Genomic DNA, 26242 nt, shown 5'->3' with positions numbered 1-26242 from the left:
CAATATGGCTAAAACTTGCAACTCATAAAGTATCTGTACTGTATATAAAACAACTGTGAACCCTGTGCCATTAATGCCCACTCAATCCAGCTGAAGGTATAATGTCAGCAAGTGTCCTTGGCTTCAGAGGTAGCCCTTCGCTTCCCATTACCACCCACTTAATGGAAGCGGCGTTCCTATGATTCACCTGTTTTGTGCTGTGTGTGAGTGTGAATGCGGTTGAAGCCGGTGTTTATCTGTCTTCACCCCTATCGCCCATCCACTGCAGCGCTCTCCTCTGTCAAAGACAATCAGCATCACAGAGCCGCAGCTTGTTCCTCACAAAAAATCATCTCATAATGACTCTACAGTCTCCGGAGCTCACACGCTACCACAGCTAATTGGTGCAGACAGTTTGAAGACTGTGAACAGGCATGTTCTGGATGGTGGCAAAGTGCATGTGCGGTTAGGGGAGTTCAAAGCTTGGGAGGAAGCTAAAATCAGGTGATGAACAGGAGAAAGGAAACTAAAAATGGTGAGACGGAGGGAGGAGAGAGATAAATGCTGATCGCCGGGGATCAGTCGAGCATGGGATCTTCACCCGTTACTCTGATCTTCTCACTCGTGTCTCCAGAACAACCACCTGAAACTAATCCAATAAAGTATTTTCTGAGTGAGCGACAATATTGACTCATACCCGGGCGCACATACATGTAGAATAGGGCTTCTCTCGCATACACGTCACCTTTCATCCTCGACATCATTTATCATCCTAAATCACGGTCTACAGCTCATTCTCTCTCTCTTTCTTCGGTTGCTCGGCCATCCTATTCCATCTCTCGCTTTGCATCGCACCCGCCTCCAACTGTGACATCATTTTGGTAGAGCAGTAAAGGTCATAGGTGAGGCATCTCAATGGTCTATGTCATAATTGCAATGCGGCTTACAAAGGCCATACCTTCCCCAACCTCATCTTCTGTACAGCAGAACACGGCCAAGTACACTTTCGGTTACAAACGGCATGTGGCAAACTATACACGCTTTTCCTGAATGAAAATAACAATGCTTGCAAAGCAGAAAAAGATTTGTAGATGTACATGAATGAAATCTGCAATCCTTAACTTTGGCCTTTCACCATGTCTCTTTGAAAAACACAGTAAAATCAGATCCGACTCAAATTCTAAATCATTTACTGTTGTGAATCAGGCAAAGTTAAAAAGACAGTTTTGAATCTTGATTGTTTTTGTACTTATTTTTTACTTGTTTTTGGTCTCCTCATTTTGGAGGGAGAGAAATACTGACTATGACCCCATGTACCGAATCTTGGACGAGAACCTCCTCTACTTAACTATACTGAAGACGGGTCATGGATATGCCTTTAACTGGACAAAGACCCAAAACATTTGCCAAGACAACCAAAGAGTGGCTTAAGGAGAAGACAGTAAATGTCCTAAAATCTGTGAAGAAGGCTAAAACTCGAATGCTGAGGGACAGCCAAGAAACCTTAAAGATTTACAGAGGTGTGGACTAAAATGTATCCCGAGACATGTGCAAACCTGCTGACCAACTATCAGAAATGTCTTAACTCTTTGCTCGCCAACAAGGGTTTCTTTTCAAGTACAAAGTTATGTTTTGCTCCTGGATCAAATACGTATTTCACTGGCTGAAATGCAAATCAATTCATAACCATTCTATTACATTTCCCCCCTGATATTTTTGAAATATTCTGTCTCTATCAGTTAAAATAAACCTACTGTACCATAAAAATGATAGACCATTCATTTCTTTGTAAGAAGGGGAAACTTACAAAATCAGGAAGGGATCAAATAATTATTTCCCTCACTGTATGTACATGCAAATATATACTAAATACATATGTATGTGTACGCGTGTATAAATACAAAATAAATATGCACAGTTCACAGACGTATAATATATTAACACAAACTTTTATTCTGAATTGTTGAACAGCCCTATTGTTCAATAACTCATTTTTGTTTTATATAAAAAAAGCATTAAAGGCTTTGGCTTTGCATAAATTAAAGACATTGTAAACAACACTGTGCAGGTGGCAATAAGAAAGATCAATCACAACAAAATTATATAAAAAATAAGACAATTTAGTCTTTAGTGTTATTTCTAAACTATAAACTTAAAAAAAATACACAACACTCACAAAGACTGAACTAATTCCTTGGTAATCCAGTACTGCAACAATGGTGTGTTTTAGCCTCATAGACTTTTATCCCAACCGATCCAAATATGCATCAAACAGCAATGACTGTCAGTCTTATACAGGCCTCATTTCTGCTTAAAACTCAAAACCTTTGAAGCTCTTTGCTGTGAAAACACCATGATAGCATGAAGTGACATTTTCTGTAATAACGAAAGAATGAGATCAGAGGAAACCGATTAAAGAACAGAGACAAGGGCTCTTGTTTGGTCAGATGAGTTAGCTTTGAATATAAAGGCCAAGCTCCTCAACACAGTTAAATCTTTTAGGTCATTTCACTCTCCTTATCAATCATTTATGCTATGTGAGATTTCTCTGCTGGTGTCATTCCTGCTATCAGTGGGATGCTTTTGGATAGGGGAAATTTGTATTGTTAATATTTAATAGGATCCCACAGGAGCATATATTCAATTTGGCTCTGTGCGTGTGTGTTCACGGTGCAAGTCTGTTTACATGTGCTGCATTTATCGCAGGTAAAGACTCAAGGTTACTTTTGGATTACGGACTGCATTACAATCAAGCAAATTATGGACAAATTATTGAAATGTTTCTGAAATCCCCGAAAGCAAAGTTAGTGGTTCTATTAGCTTCCCAATATCACCATCTCGAAAAACAGATAACACAGACAGACCGCACACAGAGACATGTTTCAACTCACCAAAGTCTACAAATGCAGATTGACCCACTTTCTTGGCTTCATCGGGGGCCTTTCCAGGCGACATTTGAGTAAAATTCCCATCCTAATGAACAGAAAAATGTAACAGGATTAAAACATATACTTTCATTTATTACACGGTTTGTTGGATGCTGATTGGCCAGCCGCAACATTTGCAGATTTGATGAAGATGAAAACCTCTCAAAACTAATGAAAAAAATCTCAAAACCAGATGAAAACCTCTCAAAACTAATAACACAGGGTAGCCCGGTAACCAGCTAATCATTTTGACAGTTTTTTAAACAAATTAAATATAAATATGTCTTTTAATAACAAATATGACATTTTATTTACAAATGATTAAACCACATTGTCTGTTCGTCACATTTGAACGTTGTTTCTTAGCTTAAAACTGAAAGTAAATGGCTTTTACTCACGGAAGGTCTGCATTTGGTATAAATTAGCTAATAAAATATTTCAAATTCCCATTTCATGTCCATTTCTTTCTCATGTGGCAAGTAGCCGTGTAATAAGCGGGTCTAATGTACAAGCAGCCAGCTGTTATCGCAAAATAATTATTTCTGCGATAACAACCGGCTGCCTGTGCATTATCCCTTATATGTTTCCTTTCATGTTGCGCTTACAACTGTTAGAACTGTAAGAAAAAAAGGCTGTTAAAACGCCTCAAATAAAAGCAACATGGAGCTAACAATTGAGTATATTCAAAGAGCAAAGCTGCACTCTACACACATGAGAGACTGGAGCCGAGTCAGACCTGTGATTGACAGGGTTGGGAAAGGGTTACTGCGCTTCTGTTCTACCTGATGGACATTACGAGACAATTCAGCAAGACAAACAATGTGTGGTCTGACAATCTGACCAGCATATTTTAAAGGCGAGTTCTACAGCTGACAGGAGGACAAGAGCTGGTGGGGAAGAGAGAGCAGAAGCTACTGACAGTGAGGTGGTAGGGACTGATGGTGATTGACAGGTGGGCTTGAAGAGGTCAGAGAATGACAGCTAATTGAGCTTCGGAGAGGTCAGAGGGCAGGGTAAGGCTGCTGTGCACATTGATTAGCCCACATAAACCGGGGTGCGGCGTGGCACAGTCCAGGAAAGCAGCTAAGACAGAAGCTTCAGAAAAGCTCATGAGATTCAACCTACATGCTGATCACAGCAAAAAAACAATCCCTCCACCGCTCATCCACATCAACGTCTTCAAGAGCTTATGCTGTACTAACGTCGGGAGGCAAAGGACAAACAGACTCACTGTCCAGCATATAATGAAGAAGATAGCAGAGAAACACACACATTTAACTGGAAAGAGATCAAAGCCACATAACAATTGAATGATGAGTCATGAGTTACATCAGACACTCAGCACAGATAGAGAAGACAGGTGAAGGTTGAAACAAAGAAAGTCTTGTTGAATACATTTTTAGCAGCTAATTTTATTTGTAATATTGCTTTGGCAATACTGTACTTAAAATATGCATGTACTTTAAAACAGAAGTCGAAATAGAGATTGTGTCAGAAATAGAATACAAGAGACAAAACACTGTACTGTACCTCTGTGTATAGTACGTTTTAGATTAGGTACATCCACTGCTGGGAATGCACGTATTGATAACTATTGAGTTGCTTTGGAAATGTGTAAATACAAATGTAAGCAGTGCTGTGAGCAAGCTGGCCTCCACAATCCCTGAGCATGTTTCTCTGTTATCCACAGCTCCAACGTGCTTTCCTTAATACTACACGTGACCGCCACATCTATGCTAATACTCGGCATCCAGAAAATCGCTCCATTACCTTCACACTCGGCACAAAACACCTCAGTCTAATAGCCACAGCTCGACCAGATGCAGGGTTTCTTTTTGCAGCTTTTGAGTCGTTCAAAGCTAAGATGGCAGGGTGGTAATTGGTCTCATTATATGTGATAAGACTCACAGCTTTAAACCACAGTTTGAGGGTGTAAAAATATACTACTGTCTCCCTGTGAATCTATTTCCCCCCAAAAAAAATTCGTGACGAAGCTCTGGCTTGTTTTTTAAAAACACTGACTCGTGTGAAATACTATGGAGCTTTTATTTAACTGTATACTAGACAAATAAAATATTCATTTACGCTTATAAAATATTTACATTTATAGAGGGAGTGCACAAACTTACCTTAATAGTGTAGGAATGGATGCAATAAAATATCATGGGGGACCAAAATTAAATATTAATAACTGGTCATTGAAAAACCTATATTAACTAATCTTAATATTATGAGGCCACGGCCCCTCAGTGTCTATACACTGCTTACAGCCCTAAGTGCAAGTATTTTTTTTGTGTCCCACTTGACAAAAGAAGCTGTTTTTATGTGGAAGCTCTTGGCCCAAGGGATTTGTTTATAATTCTGAAGAAGAGCAAAACTCAAGTGCCTCCTTCTTCTGCCTGGACTGTGTTTATCTATCTCTGCTGAAAGCTCCCTAGAGTCTTTCCTCAAACTGCAGGCATGCACCTGGCGGTCATGACTAATATCGATCGGTATATGATTGTAGAGGCAGTTGAACTGTAATGTGATTGTGGCTTATGTAAAGGTAATGGTGACATGACTTGCTCACCCTAATCTTCTTCGAGCAGAATGAGGCAGTGGTGGGTCACAGGGTCCGTCTCATTGGATTGATTGTACATTGACGTTAATAGGAAAGGGCTGTAACAGTGGCATGTTGGGCTCACGTGTTTATGTGCAAATGTGTGTGTGTATTTGTTGCAGAACGGCTGAGTCGATGTACAGAAACGTAGCTTTAGAATGTCTCTGCAAGGGAAAAGATTTCACTGATGTTTTGCTGAAATGAGCAAATCTTAATATTAAAGATGTATTTCTAAGCAGAACTATTTGCTTTGCGCTCCAGGTTGACATCAATTAAGTTGTTAATCCGAGGCACTGTAGCAGGCCATTCACTCACAAAAATTAAGTTTTTATATATTTTGGGTTGAAAATTTACAAAATAACTTTATGGAACATGATCTTTACTTAATATCCTAATGAGTTTTAGCATAAAAGAAAAATCTATAATTTTGACCCACACAATGTATTTTTGGCTTTTACTAAAATGTTCCCGTGCTAATTAAGACTGGTTTTGTGATCCAGGGTCACATATTGGAATAATATTATTGAAACTTGATCGTAGCCTTAATATATATATATATATATATATATATATATATATATATATATATATACAGCTTGGAAATGGCAACAACTCAAATCATAATAGCTGTAAAAAGGGATATTTTGCGTAACTGCTGAGCCTCTCAGTTTGACAATCGTTAGCTAAACCGAAAGCACTCCTTTATAAGGGGCACTCTGCATGTTAAAAGATTTATGGTGTGAAATGTGCTAATTAATTGCAGTTTTTCATAATAAAGCTCTTGCTGAGCCATAACCATGTTAAATCTAAAAGTTTCTTTAGCGAGCAAATTCTGAAAATATTCTGAAAAATTCTGTCAACCTAAAGTGTTTCCAAACCTGTATACATTTCTTTTGCTTTGTTGAACACAAAAGAAGATATTTGGAAGAATGTTTGTACAATTCTGGGCACCATTGAATACCACAGAAGTTTTTTCCTACTATTAAAGTCAATAGTGATTGTTTGGTTACAAACATTCTTTCAAATATCTTTCTTTGTGTTCAGCAAAACAACAAACTTTATACAGGTTTGGAACAATTTGAGGGTGAGTATTGAGTGTCTGTATATGACAGAATTTTTCCCTTTTAGCATATAGTTACTAATCAATCAAAATTGGACAAAATAAACCTCTTGTAAACAGTAGCTACAAAATATTTACCTCAATGCCCTCTTAAAAAGGACGCTTTTTGGATTAAAGTAAAATCACGCTGGCATAAACTGGATTCATAATTTGCTCATTTAACAAAAAAGGAAACATAATACAAATTTCCCTCCCTCAAATTTTTGGTATAATTATCAGAAATCATTTTATATTTATTTTTATTTTATTATTTTGCATTCATTTGTACATAAATTTTAATTGTAAATTGCAATAGAAAATTATTTTACCAGCAGTCTCAGACTATGATCAAGGACGAGGAAAAGAGAGATGTGTGATTCAATAGGCCTTCTTAAAATGATCATAGAAATGTAAATATAAAATGTAAGTAAACTAAACAGAGGAAAAGACTGACAGCTTTATCTACAAAGGGCTCGGTCCTAGGAGAGATGAGACAATAAAACACTACATTGACTAAATTTTGTCTCATTCAGATCAGATATCATAGAAGAGACAAAGACGACTAAACTCACAGTGCAGAAGAGGCATTCCCCCAACCATCTCGCACCATTGTGCACCAACATGGGATGCAAGAACACAGAGATGGTCTGACTAAGACTGATTGATGCTCTGACATGTGCCAGATTATAAACACATGCTGCGAGTTTGATTGTGAGGTTCTTGCGCAATCGACACAATGGCATGTTAAGTGCCGCGGCACACTGAGTTAGTTTTTGCAAGCGAGGGTGCACGGCAGTCATTTCAGCTGGGGCATGCCCTGATTAAAATCCTGCATGATTGACAAGCTGGGCATTTGTGAATTTTCTCACAATGAACGTTTGAGGCCAAATTAACACTTTACACGATCAAGGCATTTTCTCTACGGAAAAAAAAACGAATTACTGAGTTGAGGAATCAGAGGGCTAATATTTTCTGGCTTGTTCGTTTGGATGGGGAGAGGATCCTTCCAGCTGCTAAAATGACTGATGGCGTCTTGTATTACAGTAATGACTTTGCATGCAGTATACAGCTAAAGCTTTTCAATTTAAACAAACACAAGAGCTTCTGCGTGCGAGTATAATCAGGGCTGGGACAGCAAGAGGAAAGTAATTAAAATGTAGTGTGCTACGGCAAGCAGAGAGCATTGGCCTGTGAACAAAGACTGTTAAACTGAAAAACCTGCCAGCAAATAATGGCAGGATTACTGCGGTTTTATAGGAAGAGAGGTTTCCCGTGAGCGTAAGGTGTGCTTGAATGCGTACGCGTGTGCAGATAGAACTGTTTGGGTGTGTGTGTTTGCAGAGGTGAAAGAACTATTCACCAATCAGCTGTGCTTTTTATTTCCATCCCTTAAGCCTCTTTTAAAGAATGAGAGGTAGAGTCTAAAATGGCTGCCTCAGATGTGATTAACAATTGCCCATGATTCCCCTCTTTAATCACCCATCTTCTTATCTTTTTGATACAGTATCTCTCTTTCTCATCCTGTTGTCCCTGTCTCTTTATTTCTCACAGCATGTCATTCTCTCCATCTCTCTACTTTTGTCAGCAGCCTCTCTTCTCTCTCTTATCATTCTCTCAGAAAGCAATGATGAGGCTCCCTGCAGGTATAGGAGAGGCGATCTAACAGAACGCCTTGCCTTTGTATCTCCACCATCAGCAGTTGAGCGCCACACACTCTAGAGATGGTGGAAAACAAGGACGGGGGAGGAAACTTTCAAAGAGCGAATGCGCCGCTGACCTTTTATACACAGTATTATCTGGCATTTCTGTATTTTTTTTACCTGCTCTGTGTTTACATTTCTCAACATTTTTGTCTAGCTAATAGCTTTTTACTTTCTATCGCACTATTCTGTTATTTAACTTCAGTTTGACCTCCGGCTCTGTGTCATTCTAAGCTTCATATATAATGCTGTACATCTGACTCTCACACATTGTTTGGTGGTGACCTAATGCTGCATAGATTGTTGGGTAGTCTTTGTTCTGCTGAACACAAAGAAAGATTTTTGGAAAAATGTTATCAACTGACATTTCTGGGACATAATTGACTACAAGGTCATGGAAAAATGAATGTGTCTTTTTTATGCTGTTGAACACAAAAACTAGATATTTTGAAGAAGTTAGGAAAGCGAAAGATTTGAGGGCAACTTTGACTGTACCATTTCATTTTTCTACTATGGTAGTTAAAGCAATGTCAGTTGCTAACATGTTTTTCCAACCTTTAAATATAAAAAGCCTCAAAACTAAAATATAAAAACATGAAAAGTAATGTACAAAATAAACCAAACAACGGCGGTACCCATTGACTTGCATTGGTTTTGTGTACATACACAAGAAGTGAATGGGTAGCACCGTTGTTCGGTTCCCAACATTCTTCAAAATATCTTCTTTTGTGTTCTGCGGAAGATAGAAAGTCATACAGATTTGCTATGATAAGAGGGTAAATAATGACAGAATTTTCCCTTCGGCGTGATCACTCTCAACTCGAGATATTGAAAACCGGCATAATATCTTTAAACATATCCTAAATCCAAAATCCTTAAATATTGTGAAAAATCCATCATTCAAATTAGGGATCAATTTAATAAACTGTGGCATTACTCTTGCATGCATTATTGCAGCGCAAAAACGGTGTTCATTCACTAAACACCTGCAATCCAGTTTAAGTAACTGGATACAAAAAGCACACTTCAAACATAGAGACTCAATTCATTTTAATACACATACTGTTAAAGATTAATTAAGTGTAAGTAATGCTGAACTGTACCTTATTGATCCAGGTCTCGAATCTGTTTGATTCAGTGGTCAGGAACAAATCTGTGAGAAAAGAAATTATCTAATTATAAGCTATTTCTCAAAATGAAAAGCCTTCCTTGCTTTTGCTGATGCCCCTGTGACTCTGATTTAAGTAATGTGATGCTTAAGTGCATTGAATCTGACAGCTGTCTCCAGCAGGTGGAAGTATAGATATCTGAGTTACAGATCATCACCATCTTACTTGCTGCAGCGGCCATTTGCTCAGACCTGTTACAACATGTTTTTGTGAGTTTGCTAGATCACAATAAAACAACTGAAAAAGCAAGAAGAAAGGACCAAGTAGAAGATTATCACATAACCCTTCTGGATGGAGTGTATCTGTTTAAATCACTGAAAAAAGCTTTGCCAAATTAGTTTTCGCAAAGAACGCAGTTCAAATAAACCAAGTAGACGGAATGAGGCTTTACATGACACTGTGAGCAATAACCTCGCTGTATTGATATAATAAAAACGACCTCAGCTGTGAAACTGAACCTGAGCTCAATAAAAGCCATGTGCCAACTTCCAGTGCCTCTATGAAATACTGACAATTTCATACATTCGATACATTGACGTTTTTCTCTATATCACAATCGAGACTTTGCTTGATTTCAAACGTGGCGTGTCCCCTCAATAACAAGAACACACCACATGTATTATGAAGCATGATTCTCCCTTCTGACTCCGATATCGAGTTATTACACTGATTGGTGCAGGCGAGTGGTGTAATTTTCTCTTGCTGTCAATTTTCTTTTTCCTTTTGTGTTACGATGGCTTCATTCTAGAGGCCTGAACGTTGTTATGGAGATGGAGAGAGAGGCTTGAGTCAACCCTCGTGTTTATTTACGCGAAACGTATACCTCTTTGAAACGCAGCAGTCACATCAATGATCTAGATGTGTGAGGGTAAGAAATGCAAGAGAAGATACGGAGAGGGCAATTTTATGGAGAATGTGATTTTCGATGCTCTTTTGAAATAGGTTGTTCTGTGTAGACACACTCCAACACTAAGTCCTTATGTCTTCCCATACTGAAACCAAAACAGAACACAATTATAGAAGAACTGAACAGAACAGTTTCATCTTCAATGTGCAGCTACAGTACATGCAGTGAGACTTTTACTATCCGGTGCATTTTACCTATTAAAAAATAACATTGTGATTCGCTACCATGTCCATTGCTATGTTTATACAGTTAGATGTCATGAAAATCTAAAGCATTAAGACCGCAAAAATCTTGATAAACATAATAAGTAAACCTCCTATAAAACACAGTGTGGTCCCCTTAAGAGAAAATAGAAGAGATTGCTATGGACCTTTACAGCCAGTGTCACGAGGTGGGTCGGGGCAGATGTTTGAAGCGATTAGGGCATCTGTGCCGGAGCTGACCTTTGAGGAGTCGGTATGAACAGTTACTGAACTTTCGTTTGTGCGCCGGTTATAAACTTGCGTCCTCTGGCTCTCATTTTGTCCTTTACCTTCTCTCAAAATAGACCTTTTTCTACAACAATCTCACTCCTCCAGTTGTTACGTGCACACTCTCTTATCCCTGCAGTTCTCTTCGTCCTCTTTCTTTTTCTTCTCTCTCTCTCTCTCTCTCTCTCTCTCTCTCTCTCTCTCTCTCTCGGTGAAGTGGTGTTCCCTGTGGGAGTGGAGAGCTCACTGGCAGTGGCTGATGAGGTGCGGAATAAACAGCTTCATTAATCAGACTTAGAGCACTGCCACTAATGCAGTATGCTGATTACACGCAGGTCTGTGGCCTCACATGTACTCGTACACACACACATACCAGATGTCTTTTGAGTTCATTGTCATTCACCACATCAGCTCTAGACAGACGGTAGGTTTACTTCAAAGATTTTCTGCTGATGTGTAAAAATAGCAGTCTCCAAAACTCCTTATTCAAAGCGTCTCGAACAACATTTAAACTACAAAGAATTAAGTTTCTAACACATTCAGCAGTCTGACAAGTAAAATGTTAGCAATGGCCAGCATTCCCTCAAGATGTGTGTGCGTGCGTGCATGTAGTCCTGCGCTTTTAATGCTGCTTCCCCACAGACAAAAACTCTTCAGAATCAAAAGTATACAGAAATCAGAGATACATAAATGGACAGCATTTCAACTGGAGTCCATCAGCAGCACCATTGAATTTCAGTACAGAACCGAAGCTGTCAGAAAATGTACGTAAAAGAATCATAAAACAGGACAGAGATTTCAATATCATAAACCCATATTGAATCATTTTTTTATTTTTTAACTAAATGTCTAAGTAGATTCAAACAAAAAAACTATAAAATTGAGGTTGAACTATAATGTGAACATGCAGTTATAACATATTCACAATACAGTATAATATACCAAGAGGGCCTTATTAGTTCAGCCACATTACAATAATATATGATAAGGACTGACTTCATTTGTGAATTGACAAAAATAGATGCTCGGTGAAGAGGTTATGAATACACCAAAGCTTTCAACCAATCAGGATCATTGGTGCCATACGTTAACTATCCATAATCAGGTGATTGATGTGTCAACCCAAAATAAATAACAAAGTAGCAAAAACAACAATGATAAGTTAATGAGCTACGTCTCCTCCAACAAATATTCCTACAGACTGGTTTTGCTGTCCGCCAGAACAAAGTGCGACATGCTCTTCATTCCACATGGTTAGTCCTATTCCAAGTTAATTTAACCTTCTTTTTTAATCCACCTCTTGCATTCACAAAATTCAATTTAATCTAATGACTATTTTCAGTCTAACTAATAAAGGTCTGTAGCGGAGAACTAAAAGACATGTCAGCTAAACAAAGACAGCTAAATGTGCCTCCATATTTATGGAGCTCTTAAGTACATAGTGAATTTTATCCCTTGGAAATTAAAAGAATAACATTCTACCTTATGCAAAAACTTTATATGCACCGTTATATATTCATGATGTTTCAATATGTGCACCGCAGTGGCTAACTGACCTAAGAAGATTTTCAAGCTTTCAGAAACTACTTTACACCCTTACTAAATCTTTTAATATGCCAGGTTGAATGTAGGCTTTAAATCACATGCTTGTTTCTCAAGGCCGCATTGGTGACTAGCACAAAGATGAAGCTGTCACAGCGTCAGATGGCATTACCACGGTTAAACGCCCCCCTTTTTATCTGCAGCCTTACATTACATTTATGCATTTGGCAGACACTTTTATCCAAAACGACTTTCAGTGCATTCAGGCTATACATTTTATCAGCATGTGTGTTCCCTGAGAATCAATCAAAAGGCCTTTGTGCTATAAAAGCATTTAGCTGTCTTTTGGAAAACACAATAATGATCTGGTGACTTGTAGGTACGGCTTTGGAAACCACTGGATGCTCTTTGATTTGTTGTCATTAAAAATAATGTTAATATTCAAAGAAAATGCTCGATTGGTTGCTAAACAAGCATTCTGTGTTTATGTTCCTCCATCGCTGCAGCCGAACGGCACAGAATAAGCAGAAACAAGTGTTCAATCTGACTGGCTAATCAAAAGCGACTGAAAATATAACACAAAGTGACAGAGAGTAATGTGGGTCTTAGACAATTAATCCCATTAATTTGATTAAACATGTTGCAGTAATGTATTATGGTATGCTTTCATTACAGATCTGATTCATTTCATGCTCTCATTTCCTTCAGTAAGAGCATGTGATGTGCCCTCGATTTCCCAGCATGCTTTGGAACATTTATAGAAATATGTATTTTATTGCATATCATTTGTTTTCTTGGTTATTTCCCTTTTCCTGACCCAGTTGGCATGGAACCTCCATTAAGGCATTGATATTTAAAAGGGAAGTCAGAATTAAATTTTTAAGGGACACGTTTGGATGATGTCTCATGATGGGTGGACTGATAAGAAAGAGAGAGAGGGGGAAGGAAAGATTATACACGATAATTTATTTATTTTGGTCTAAGGTCGCTTTTGCATGTCAGTTATTCTATCATTACTAGCCACAGATTCACAGCTTTGAAAAACCAGAGGAAGAAAGGCATACATTTAACACAGATGATCCCACAGTGATAAAAAAAGAATGCAGGTTAAATAAATAAGCAGAAACAAACTTGCTGATGTTAAGAGGTGACCATTATTGGATCACTCTTGAATTGTTCAGGCTGTATAAAGCTTACTTTTCACAACCTACAAAAACCGTGTTGTGCTACAAATGCTGTGCCTGTATTTTCCAAAACACAAAGAGCCATGTCATGTCCCCGGAGGGGAAATGAGACAGATCTCATTTATCTCCCACTATCAAATGTGGAAATACATAACAACTAAAGAAAAAGCATTAGCATGCCTAAACATGATTTTTGCAGTCGGGAAGACAATTTTATTCAAGCTTTTTTTTTCTGCCATTTTCATTATGTGTAATGACAGCATTTAAACGAATACACAGTATGAAGCACAGCATCCTTTCAGCTGAAAAATGTTGAAGAATCACGCTTTCAAACTGCTTTTCCCGGGGCATTATGGGTAACGGCGGTGATGCACGCAGAGACGGGATCTCTGGAAAGAGGAGACAAACAAGGAGAGATGCAAGAGCGTCTGTCTCCTAAACTACTTCAACTGCTGCCCTCCTTTTCCAGCGCCCTCTTATTCAGAGCAATGGAAAACAAAAAGAGACGGCAAAGCGAATGCGTTCGGCGGCAGGCGTACGAAAACAAGAGGAAGAGTAAGAGGGAGTGTGAAAGGAAGAAATGGGAGATAGAGATACTGAAAGTGAGATCAATAAAACCTGCTCCGTTCCTCTGAGACTGTGTTCGCAGTACATTATATTGTTTTGTAAGTTATGAAACTGGTAGACACGCCAAGTAATAACAGATGCATAAAGCGTTTACTGCAGTGAAGGTCATAAACACACTTCAACTGCCTTATCTTATTATAAAGTGTACCTATGTATCCAATAAAGAGGTCTTCTAGCAAAATATTGTATGCAGTTAAAATAACAAGAAGTGATATCACCACACATTTCCATATGTTCCTTGTGAGGAAAATGATTCTGTTTCAGAATGAGGTCAGCAGACTACCGAAAATATACTGAATGACCAGTCTATCCATTTTTTTCTTCTAATAATGATCCATCAAGCTCAGAAAGGAGCATGAAACACTTTTTACACATGGATTGCCCACCAGAGTCTCAGGACCCCATTGAGAAACTTTGGAGTGAAATGAAACACCGTTAAAGTTTATGTAAAAGTTTATGTCACAGCAAAAACATGCTGTAAGGTTCAATGCGGTCAAACAAAATATTAGGGCAGGGTAGTGTAGAACATTGGTAAGTGAGCTCATTTTAAAGGATGGCAAAGCTCTTGATAGAAATTCTCTACTTTCTATTTGTTGCTGGACATCATGTACCATATAGTTTTAAACTGATTCTTGCATATAAAACTGAATCTATATAATTCTTCCTTGTGTTCACTATGCCAAAAACAGAGCTTTCAGAAATCAAACTTTCCACTAAGGCAAAATATATTAAAAGAACTGTGAACTTTAAATGTCAAAAACATATAGGTTCATCAGAATTTTATACTGTACAAAAAAATCCCATATAACACTAATTTAATGGATTTCTTTTCAATACAACGGTCTGTTAAAGGTGCAGTTTGTAACAATTGTGCAGTAAAATATCCAAAAACCACTTTGCCAGTATTATATATTTTATATAGCTGAGTACTTACAATATCTAAAATGTTTCCAACTACTTGTAAATCGTGAGAAAATCACCATTCTTAACAGTGACAAGGGGTTGTGCAGTCTCCTGTCAATGGCGTCATATCCGTGTTGCCCTTTGTTACCGCTTTTACTGACGTAGAAACCGCATGATAACAGTGTCGTGGAGATATGCAGAAGAAGTGTCTAGCGTCTTGCGTCTATCAAGCTACTAGCTTGTTTCGAGCTGTCACTAATTTATGGACCACAATTATATGCAACGTTTATAAAACTTTATTACTTTATCTCATCCGCTAACATGATTTCTCGTTCCAGTCTGATTGATTGCTCTCCTTCGCAGCGTCATCAAGCTACGGCATTGTTGTTGTTTTGATTTTGCTCCTTCTAGTGGCGGTTTGCACAAACTGTACCTTTAAATAATTTTATGTAACATTGGGGCAACATTAGCTGTAAATCACACTAAAACAAAACCCTATTGACTGTTATTTTGTTCAAATTTCATAAGATGCACATTAAAAGGACATAAAATGTAATTAATAAATATCAATGCATGCTCAAGTGTGGCACACAGTATTGAAGACATGTAAAGACAGAGATGTCGTGCTGAGTAACACGTGCGGATCCTTTCATATTGAAAGGGAAATGCAGGTGGTGGAAAAAATTGCTAGGATAAGGGAGCAAAAATATTGAAAATATTTTGCTTTCCCCAAAACATTGCGTTGCTTTGCAAAACTTTTGCGTTTCCCAATAATATTTTCCTTTCCCTCAGAAAACGTTTGCATTCCCCAGAGATTATTTTGCGCTCTCTTCTGCAAACATGGGCTCCGACTTTGATGAGAAGGGTACCAATCTGCTCTCGCCCAAAGGAATGACATTAGTTTTTCTTATTCTGGATTGGTGCATATATGGATTATTTTAAAATACTTCATACAAAATTTTCAGGAGATGAATCATGTTTAAAACGCTCATACACTTCTGCATACGGTGACTGGTGGTTTGGCAGCACTGTACAGACAGTCACTATTGACTTTGACATGTCCTCTCCCTCCCTCATTCAAAGACATTTTTTTATTAATATTCCAAATAAGGGAACAGCACTGCATTACAATAATATAAAGAACGAGAATCAAAGGACAAGAAGATAAATAAAATAAAAAAGGAAAATCTTGTGGGGACCCCCACAAATAAAGCACTGGCTGTCAGTCACGTGCCTGAGTTACATCGACCAATGATAAACAAACAATTATTCATAAAAGTATTATTCATAAACTAGTAACTTGGTATCGTGTCACGTACCACCGGGGTCTCTTCAAGCGGTATGCGTGCCACCAATGGTGTAACTTTGGTTTGAGAAGAGGGGGGACACAAAATGGGAGGACATGTTTTTAGTTTGAATCCCATTTCCTGCATTTACATACGTTTAGGCACTATGGCGATACAAAATCCATGAAGTCATGCATAAAAAAATTCACTATCACAAACTCAAAATACCTATGTTTGCCATCGTTTTTGATTGTTTTAATTGATTAAACCATTAAACCACCATGGTAAGGTAATCTGATTCGTTATAAGGAATTTGGGGAAAGAAACTTTTAGCGTAAGATTTTTTGCATTATCTCTTTAATAAAGGCTTAATAAAGGTTGTCATAGTGAATTCCTGTGAAAAAAATCACTTCCTGCCGTTCCACCTGATTGAAAACAACTTTTCAGTGAGCAAGTGTGCACACGAGGCCAACCACGACACAGGCAGACTGCTCGGTCCTACTTCTCCGTGGCAAAGACGGCGTGTGGTTAAAAATCATAACAAACCAATCTGAAAGTTTGGGGGACACGAACAGGGTTTTAAAAACATGTCCCCAGTGGAAATTATGCCCCTGCTTACCACATTTTGAGAGCCACTGCTTTAGAACATGCCAGGCTGCGCTAAAGAAGGCTGTTAGATTTCTTACCTGGGAGCTCTCACTATAAAAAAGCTTTACATTATCACACTTTGCTCACAAATCTGAATTAAAATTGCCAAACATTCTTCAGCAAAGATTCTTTATTTTCTTCCACTACAGCTGAATTACTTTCCCGTGTCAGCTGAGAAATCCACCTTGGCACTGACAAGCACACACGCATCTAACAGACCTTTCACTTTGAACCTTCCTCTCTCTCAAACACTGACACACGTTTTAAAGAATCTCTTACAGTTTCCTCCATTTCTTTAACACAGTTTCCCTCTATATTTCTCTCCCACTGAGATTTTGTCATTACTGAGCAGGGTTCTTAGTCAGGGGCCGAATGCTATAGCTTGATGATAACAGGTAACGTCCCTCAACAGCTTGACTGGCTAACAGTGAGCGAGATACATCGTAATAGATTTCAACTGCAGTCTTGATTCCACTCTCCATACATATTCGGATAACATTTGTTGGAAAAAGGTGTTATGTACATCTTTAATTCAGAAAAGCACCCATTTCGGTCTCCTGTTTGGCTTTATACATTACTAAAGTGGGGATAGATATGAATGCGTGAGCCAGCTCCTTTCAAATTCACCCTTCAAAAACATATAACACAACAGATGCCTGGATTTTCTATTGCCAACGAGAAGCTCATGATGCATCTGGTTACAGAGAGCATCACACTTTCCGTCTGTCGCCCATGCAGGTCTGTGATATGGGTGCAATATTTCCAAGTACTCCACAAGGAAGCGGTTACCATGCCAACAAACCTTAACAAGAACCTTACAAATAGAAACTAACATATAGCTCACCATACGGTCGAGATGATTCTGTGTTTGCACATAAGGTACCGCAGTAATTTTAACATAAAAAATAACCCCAAAAATGCCAATTTATTTTTACTTTGTGTTATGGAAACAAGAGTTTAATCCATGCCTTATCATATGCCCGAAAAACCAAGTGTATGGACTAAATGAGTAAAAGAGACAGTTCACCCACAAATGCAAAATCTGTCATTGTTCACTCTTATACACGCCCTCTCTCCGTGCCGAGTCACACATTTGTGAAGGGTGAAAGAGTGCATGTTAAATACAGAGCCCAAAGAGCAATGTTTTTCAGAACAAAAACACTAAAGCTCTAAATGACAAATGAGGGAAGGCCGAGGTGCTGATTGCTAGTTAATTACGATGCATTCACAACTTCTGCGCTCTCATTAGTTCCAAACAATGCTGACATGCCGCACACCGAATCATCTCCATAATCATCTGCTCGCCCGCCGCGAGCCACTTCCTCCGCCTCAAAGGCACAATGCCTACAGAGAGAGCCAAACCATTGTTTTCTCTGTCTGTGTTCTGAAGTCAAAGGCTGAAATTGGGAAGCTCAGGGTAAAAAGATGGAATATTTGATAGCTTTGTGTGCTTTAAGATGAACACAGAGAGAGCCATTGCACAGGCTAATCTTAGATTTATTTCACCATTCAGATCATGTCAATCCTCTTTAAGAGGTTTATAATCAGCCTTGGATCCGTTTTGGAGCAACACCGGTTTTGCCTCCCATTTCACGTATTCATCATTTCATAAAAACATGTACTTTAGCAGTACTTTTTTTTGTAACTCTCCCTCTGATTTTTTTTCCACTGTGCCTTTAAGACTTTTATGTAACCTCTGTTCACATGTATCATGAGCTACAGCACTTTGCTGCGTTTACTCACAGGCCGGGGGTTTGCTGTCGCGTCAAATACATTTTGCGATACCCGGCAAAGACTAACGCTGTGCCGACAGACCTTTGCAAAACGCACAAACACAAGCATCACATTTTGACAGCGGTATGAATTGATCTGTGCTGAAAAGATTTCAGCTGCTCGTTTCAGATGTCACACACAGCCAGCAAACAGCAAAACAGTTGGCGGTTACTTCACAGTCAAAAACTGAAATAAATGAAATTACATTAAGTATTTTAAAAAAATTGAATGGATTTCTACTGGTCTTGTTGTGCTACCTACTGGATGCAAAAGAACTTTCAAACTTTTAATGTCTGTACATGCTTGTGTATGTCTGAAAAAGTCCCTCTAACACAGTATTACAATTCTAATTACCAAAAAACAAAAATCACACTTCGCAATTTTTTTACTTTATTAAAATATAATTTTGTTGACATACAATACCAAAACATTTCAGTTTAGTAGTAGAGTAAAAACCTATACAGACAAATAAAGTTAGCCAAATACTGATTGAATTATTTTCAATTAAAATGATGTGTCTCTGGATATTCAGTAATGGCCAATACAAATACAATCTCAATGTAACTGCACATCTCTATCACAATATTAAATGAAAATATGTTTTTAGCTTCTTTTAAGGAACAAAATGAAGCAAGAAGAAACAAAACAATTGTTGGATTAAACACACTACTTTTTTTGTTATTCTAGGGATAGTTCACCAAAAAATAAAACTTCTGTCACCATTTATTCACCCTAATGTCAAAATCTGTAATATAAAAAAAGATATTTTGAGAAATGCCTCAGTGGTTTTGTGTTCATACAATGGAAGACAATGGGGTCGCAAATTGTTTCAGCACCAACATTCTTCAAAATATATATTTTTGTTCTGACGAAGAAACAAAGTCAGTTTTGGATAGACATGAGGGCAAGTAAATGATGCAAGAATTGTCATTTTTAAGTGAACTATCCCTTGAACGCTGATAATAACAACTTTATTGCTATTTTGTCAATACTGGCCAAATACCAAACAGGCATCATTGACATGTAAATGTGAGCAGCTGTTGCATGTTAATACAACTGGGCTTTTGACATCAGCGACTCAAAGAAATTAGAACAACATGTTTTTGGGTGGATATTTAGGTCATGATGAGTGAAATTATAGTGATTCACAACATGACCTGTCAACCCAGTTACAGCATAAACATCAAATAAAAAAAGGAAAATAAACAAATCGTGCCACCAGTGGTAGCATAAAAAAAACCTCCAGACGGCACCCTGTCTCGAGAAGGCATCAGAAGGCCCCTTCTCATATGCGCTTCTGCTGATGCCGCGGGGCTGTTTCTACATCCTTCTCCTGGAGGTTCAAAAGGTGGAGCAAGGTTTATTTGCTTTTTTTCAGCCAACCAGCTATGACTCCATCTCTCCAATCCCCTAGAGGAAATGATAAGCTGAGCTAGGTTGTCCTAACGGGCCGACACCCTCTCGATGAGATCTGAAGATCAAAGGAGACCTTCTTTACGCTTCATATCAGCTCTCTGACTCCGGCTCACAACTCGAGCATGACAAGTGAGAGATTTTGATAAAGAGGGTAAATGACAGTATATATTGTTGTCTCCCATGAAAACAAGCGTGTGAGAAGAAGAAGACTCTAAACTGAGATGCAAGAACAAAGATTAAGGAACGGGAGACATGTCATGTTCTCTCAAGACTCCAAGTGGTTCTACTGTTCTTCACCTCTGTTCTCCAGCCCCCCGTGGACCGTGGCCGAGCCTGGGACGGCCTATGACATTATCAGGAAAAAGTAATGTCACTCATCTTTGAAACTGACACTGTGTTCAAATGACATTCAGAGGCTGGATGTGCTGTAAGTGACACTTTCAGTTCAAGAACATTTGGGCTCTCGCGGCTCAAAGGAATATGTATTGCCTTAACAGGTGGCAGTCTTGCGTGACTAACACATTTTAAAGTACACAAATTAAAATGGCATCTGTTTGCCTGTATACGTATATCAGTAATGGTGGTGTAATTAGTTTACTAGGCTTTTAGATGAGGAATGGAATGCATGTCTACGACAGCTGTATGTGGGGGTGATGTACATCCTGTGCTCCAAGCTTCCACATTATAATGCCTGTGACAGGGGTCCACAAATGACTAGAGACAAATATATTGCTAGGTGAACCAACTTTTTAAAAAAATGCTCTACTGTATAAAATGTGAGGAGGATTACATAAAGTTAAAACATTTATAATGTCACCAAAAAATGAAAATTATGTCATAATTTACTCACACTCAGGTTGTTCCAAACCTGTATACATTTCTTTGTTTTGATAAACACAAAAGAAGATATTTGGATGAATGTCAGTAACGAAACAAACCTCATCCCCCGTTTACTGTCAATAGGGACAATCTATACAAAAGGAGTCAATGGGGGTTGATATCTGTTTTCCGAATATCTTCCTTTGTCTTCAACAGATCAAATACATTTATACAAGTTTGGAATAACCTGAGGGTGAGTAAATGATGATTTTTGGGTGAACCATCTCTTTAAGGGAATTTTAATAGTTTTAGGGGGATGGACGCCTTGAGTCTAGCAACACATATGCATTCAGCAAACATGCAATTACATTCCTGTAAAGTCGTATTACCAAAATTCATAAGTCATGCTGTCAAAGTCACTTCATCTTTCTGGTTAAACGCCACAGGCTGCATCCTGCGAGATTAACACAGAATGGTCCACTATGATCAGTCAATGCACACTATTCCCTTCACACAGTCCGGGGGAAACAGAAAAAAAGAGGAGACAAAGAGCATGAAAGAACACCATGTATTCCTCAAGGTCAATCCTTCATCAGACACATCTCTGCAAAACACTAAAGCTATAAACGCTGCAGTCTTACAGTCTTCGGTCTGAATATGAATAGGCTACACTGATAAAAGTGAAAAAGTTTGGAAAATTCAGGCATTTTGAATTAAAATTTTACTTAAAGTACTTTAGAGTACATTAAGTTTCTGTACAGAAAGTCTATAATTAAACGCAACTAACAGTGAATGCTCTAGATCATATCAGTTATTAAAAAGGTTTCCCATGCAATCCCCTTATCTCAGCCTGTTAGCCCTATGCATTCCTTGCAGATCTAGCTATCCAAAGATATGGACTATTTCAACGTTTTCTGAGAACATTGAACTTTTGTTGTAAATATTCAAATGAAATATAATTAAATGGTTGAAGTAGAAAGGCATGTATAGAGAGTAAAGTCTATGAGGTCCTGATTCAGGTCAAGAGAAATGAAAGTGTAAAAATAGATGCTGAATAAGCCAATACATAAGCCAATAAATCCACTGGCTTTCTCTAACCCTGTTTTAAAGCAATTTATTCAGGAGCATGACAGCGTTGGTGTAAAATGGAAAGATTCTATTCTGAAGGAATATAATCTTGTAAAACCATTACGAGAACAACATAGGTGCAGTGGAGGGGATTATGCCAACCCCACGTAGTCCTTATTTCGTTTCTCTCACATTACGCTGGCATAAAGAGCAAGAGGAAAGCTGCCCAACATATTGCTCTAACAAGATTAGATGCTCAGACCACTGAACGCATTTTGTGTCGGGGTGTTTTCATTTAAAAATAAGACTGAAAAGTAATTCCAGTTGCATAATGTTCAAATCTGAAGGATGGAGAGGAATGCATACCAAATGCCAACGCAGGCATTTTTGTCGTACGCTTTGATTTTGACCAAAGCGATTGCTTCATGCAATTTTTAACAGTTAAAATGTCACAACGATAAAAATATTTGCATGAAGTTAACAAAAATTGCCAACGAATACTTACCATAACATGTTAATTTACTATAGAATGATATGTTGACATAAAATTATACACTACAGCTTCTATATTGTGTGTGTTAGGGGATGAACCAACAACCAAATAACAGGGTGCCGGTTTGGAACTACTTGAGGTTGACTAAAAATGACAAGATTGACGTTTTTGGGTAAGAACCACTTTAAAATGCACATACATAATGTCTGCTGATCTAAGTGCCATATGCACCCAAAACCTCCAATCATTTCTGACTATGAATTGAGTACGTAAGTGAGAATAAAACAGCATAAATCATCATAATCATGATTGGATAACAAATCATAATAAGTAAGGAATAATTGACGACGGGCCATTCAATTATTCGAAAGTTAATGCACACCCCGAGGTGGTAATGCGGCCACGAAACGAAGCAGAGTTTGTCAACCAATCAGATTGAAGCATTCAACAGCCCTGTGGTATAATCGTTTTTAAGAAGCATCCTGAGCACAAACAAAATGCCAAAAAAAGAGTGTGGGTGGATAAAATTGGCCCTGGGGTAGCTGAGAGTTAAAGAGAGAGACCTAGAGAGAGAGAGAGAGAGAGAGAGAGAGAGAGAGAGAGAGAGAGCCAGGTCAAGCAGGTTGCTGAGTCTTTTGGGACACTGATCCACTTAAACAGACTCCTCCATTAGCTCCAGTCTCTAATTGACCGAGGGACAAATAAAGTCACGGCCCTTTTAAAAATGCTTGATTAACACACACTAAACTTAATTAGATTTGGTGGCGTAATCTTATCCGTTATTGTTTAGTATGCACACTCTTTCCCCAAAGGAACAGATTAACATTGGACATTAACTGTGTGGTGCACTGAGATGAAACACAACAGCCAACCATCAGCAACAAATCTGCTCACTTCTTTCTCCCTGAAGTTTTATTTACCATGGAAATGCAACAGTTTAGCTTTTAGACTGCCAACTATCTGTTATTTCATATCTGTTCCTCTGAGCATGTCTACTGTTTATAAAAATCTGAGGAAGTGAGAATAAATACAAATTCAGAAAATAATGAGATATCTACCCTCTTCGTTTCAGGCTATTTGTCTGTAAACTTGTGCCAGACCTGAATAAGGAGGAACATCCTGTTAGTGTTATCCACCTGCTATGTTCTGCAGATCAGGTCTCTGGAGCGCCATGCAATGTGTAAAACAGAGATGATGCTATTATGTGTGCACACGTGAAAAGAATCATGATGGGTCTAAATTTATCCCAGTTAAAGACCGCCATCTTGCATGAAAAGGTGCATTTCCCTTCATGAAATGCTGCTGTTCCTGCAGTATTTACTTCTAATGCAATACTACAAAATAAAAGGGAACTGAACATTCCCATGGGGCAAACAATAAATGCTACAGGGACAATACACAATCACCGCCATTTGGTGTAATGTGACCCAAATGTTCAGCAGTGAGCGCGAGTCTGATCGGCTGCCGGATATAATGATTTGATGAACTTCCCACTTCAGCAGCCTCCTTATGTGGGAAATCTGTTTCCTTAACATTGCTTGACAATTAACATGCCACACACTCAGAGAGATCTGAGGTCTAATTGGCTGCAGTTTGGAGCATTGCAATACAATGTTGCCTAGCAACCAGTCAAAAAGCTAAATTGCTGTCCCTTGTGCATAATGAAATTTATAATTATTTAGCAATTATCACCTATTTTTAATAAGGCTGCACATTTTGAAACTGCGGGTTAGCGAGGGAATTAAAAGGATGAGAAAATGTGATGGGGATGCCCACGGCAAATACAATAAATGTTGAAGGGATAAAACTAAAGGCGGCAAACAAAATGATGAAAAATATTCCCAATGGAACTAAACAATGTTGGGGGATTCTGCATGCTTATTTCACTGTTATTGTCTGACTGCTCCTTTGGCTATGCATGAGCCAACAGAACCAACAGAGCATGGCTGCATTAGTCTATTAGGAACACATTTTGCTTGACTTAATCACTCATCTTTGTCTCAGGTAATAGCTGGTTGTTCGTCTTAATAAACCACTTGGGCTAGAAATCAGATAGGGCAATATTAATGCAGCGCCTGTAGAGGGCCAATGAGAAAAAAATCCCTGACTGTGTGATTTATCATTGAGGCACAGGGTCAAGACTGGACATTCCTCTTTAAACCCTAAATGAGGCCTTGACACCTATGTGAATGCAATTCGATGTGTTGTAGCCAAAGCATCCATGCAGTGTGTTTTAGATGTATCTGAATCGGAGTTGAGGTTTGGAGGTGACCTTCACCAGAGGTTGCATTTATTAAAATATAATCATAATTTATGTTGAATTAAAAATGCCTTGATGAAATATATCAAAACACGTCAGTCATTTTGACAGAAAGCAAGTCATTTACACATAGCAGGTTAACAGTTGTTTTAAACAAAAGTTTTAATGTACAGCTCTCCATTGAAAGGAATGGAGTAATTTTATTATAAGCATGCAAGGATGTTTAAAAAAACATGACGAATAAATATATACATTAACGGAACGTTTACAAAGAACGAATATATCAATTACAAGTAATGATTAATAGTAGTGCAACAACTGACCCTCATCTGCAAGTCTACAAAGAAAACACTTGACAAATCAATTCAAGTCTTGGCAAAGAAGTTCAAACATGTAATATACGTAGATTAAGCAGTAAAAGGCCAGCAGAGTCACAATCTCAGTAAGCCAAGTATATTTGTGATTATTATGGCTTTAATATTGGGCCCAACAATGCAATGGTAATGTTCCTACCACAACAATATTTTTCCACATGACTAATTAAAATGTTGAGAAAAGGATTACTAATGTTATTTCACCCAGTATGGGTGTAGCTGCAGCCTCAACAGATTGTCTTTTCTAGAACAAAAAATAATTTCTTATGGAAACCAGAAGATAAGTCAATGGCTGTCACGATTTTTTAGTAATGATCTAACTGCAGTTTTTTTAACATAACCTATTATATATTCCAGGAAATAAGTTTCTTATATAACTGTGGTTATTTAAGAGGTCATTTTTGCAATTATTGGACACCTTTAGATAACACAAGGGGGATATGTAGTTTCTGAAGCACACCCACTGTTCTTGCTATGCTTATGTTCAAATGATATTTCGCCATGACTTCATATTAGCTTTGGATTTTTGTAGTCAGTGGTGAAACTTTTTGTTTATAAGCATTCTTCCAAATATCTTGTGTTCATCAGAACAAAGACATTTTTACATATGTAGAACAACTTGAGGGCCAATAAAGAATTAGCATTTTTGGGAGAACTGTCCCTTTAAGTGTATTAATCTAATACTGCAGTTAAGTTGGGATTCATTCATTAATAAATAGTAATGTGTCAAAGCCCTAAAACAGACAATCAATAGACTATGTGCACAAGCGTAGCAAAACTTCTGCTGTCGCTAAAAGTCGGGATGTCAGTTTCCGGTTTTCTCTCGCACCGCACAAAATGTCAGTGTTTACAAGATGTCTTCAAGATCTGCCAAAAATAAGCATTAATGATATACACCGCATCATTGATGCCCAGTCCCCTGCTCCAAGCACCAAGTAGGACAAAAAATGTAAGCTCTATATATTGAGTTATATCCACAACTACGAGGATAATTAGTCA

General features: G+C 38.1%; 1 protein-coding gene across 2 annotated transcripts in view; it reads right to left on the bottom strand.

The window, feature by feature from the left end:
• The window catches only part of itfg1 (integrin alpha FG-GAP repeat containing 1), a 110623-nt gene that overhangs the window by 63811 nt on the left and 20570 nt on the right, over nt 1–26242 (bottom strand). For both annotated transcript variants that reach the window (XM_079456883.1, XM_079456882.1), the window contains 2 exons: nt 9408–9457; nt 2871–2952 (listed from right to left, as the gene is read on the bottom strand). In XM_079456883.1, the coding sequence (XP_079313009.1) occupies nt 2871–2952; nt 9408–9457 (132 nt within the window). The remainder of the gene's footprint in view (nt 1–2870; nt 2953–9407; nt 9458–26242) is intronic.

The sequence above is a fragment of the Barbatula barbatula genome (assembly GCF_947034865.1).
Source record: "Barbatula barbatula genome assembly, chromosome: 1".
In the NCBI taxonomy this organism is placed as follows: domain Eukaryota; kingdom Metazoa; phylum Chordata; class Actinopteri; order Cypriniformes; family Nemacheilidae; genus Barbatula; species Barbatula barbatula.
This window is presented reverse-complemented; position numbering and strand designations above follow the sequence as displayed.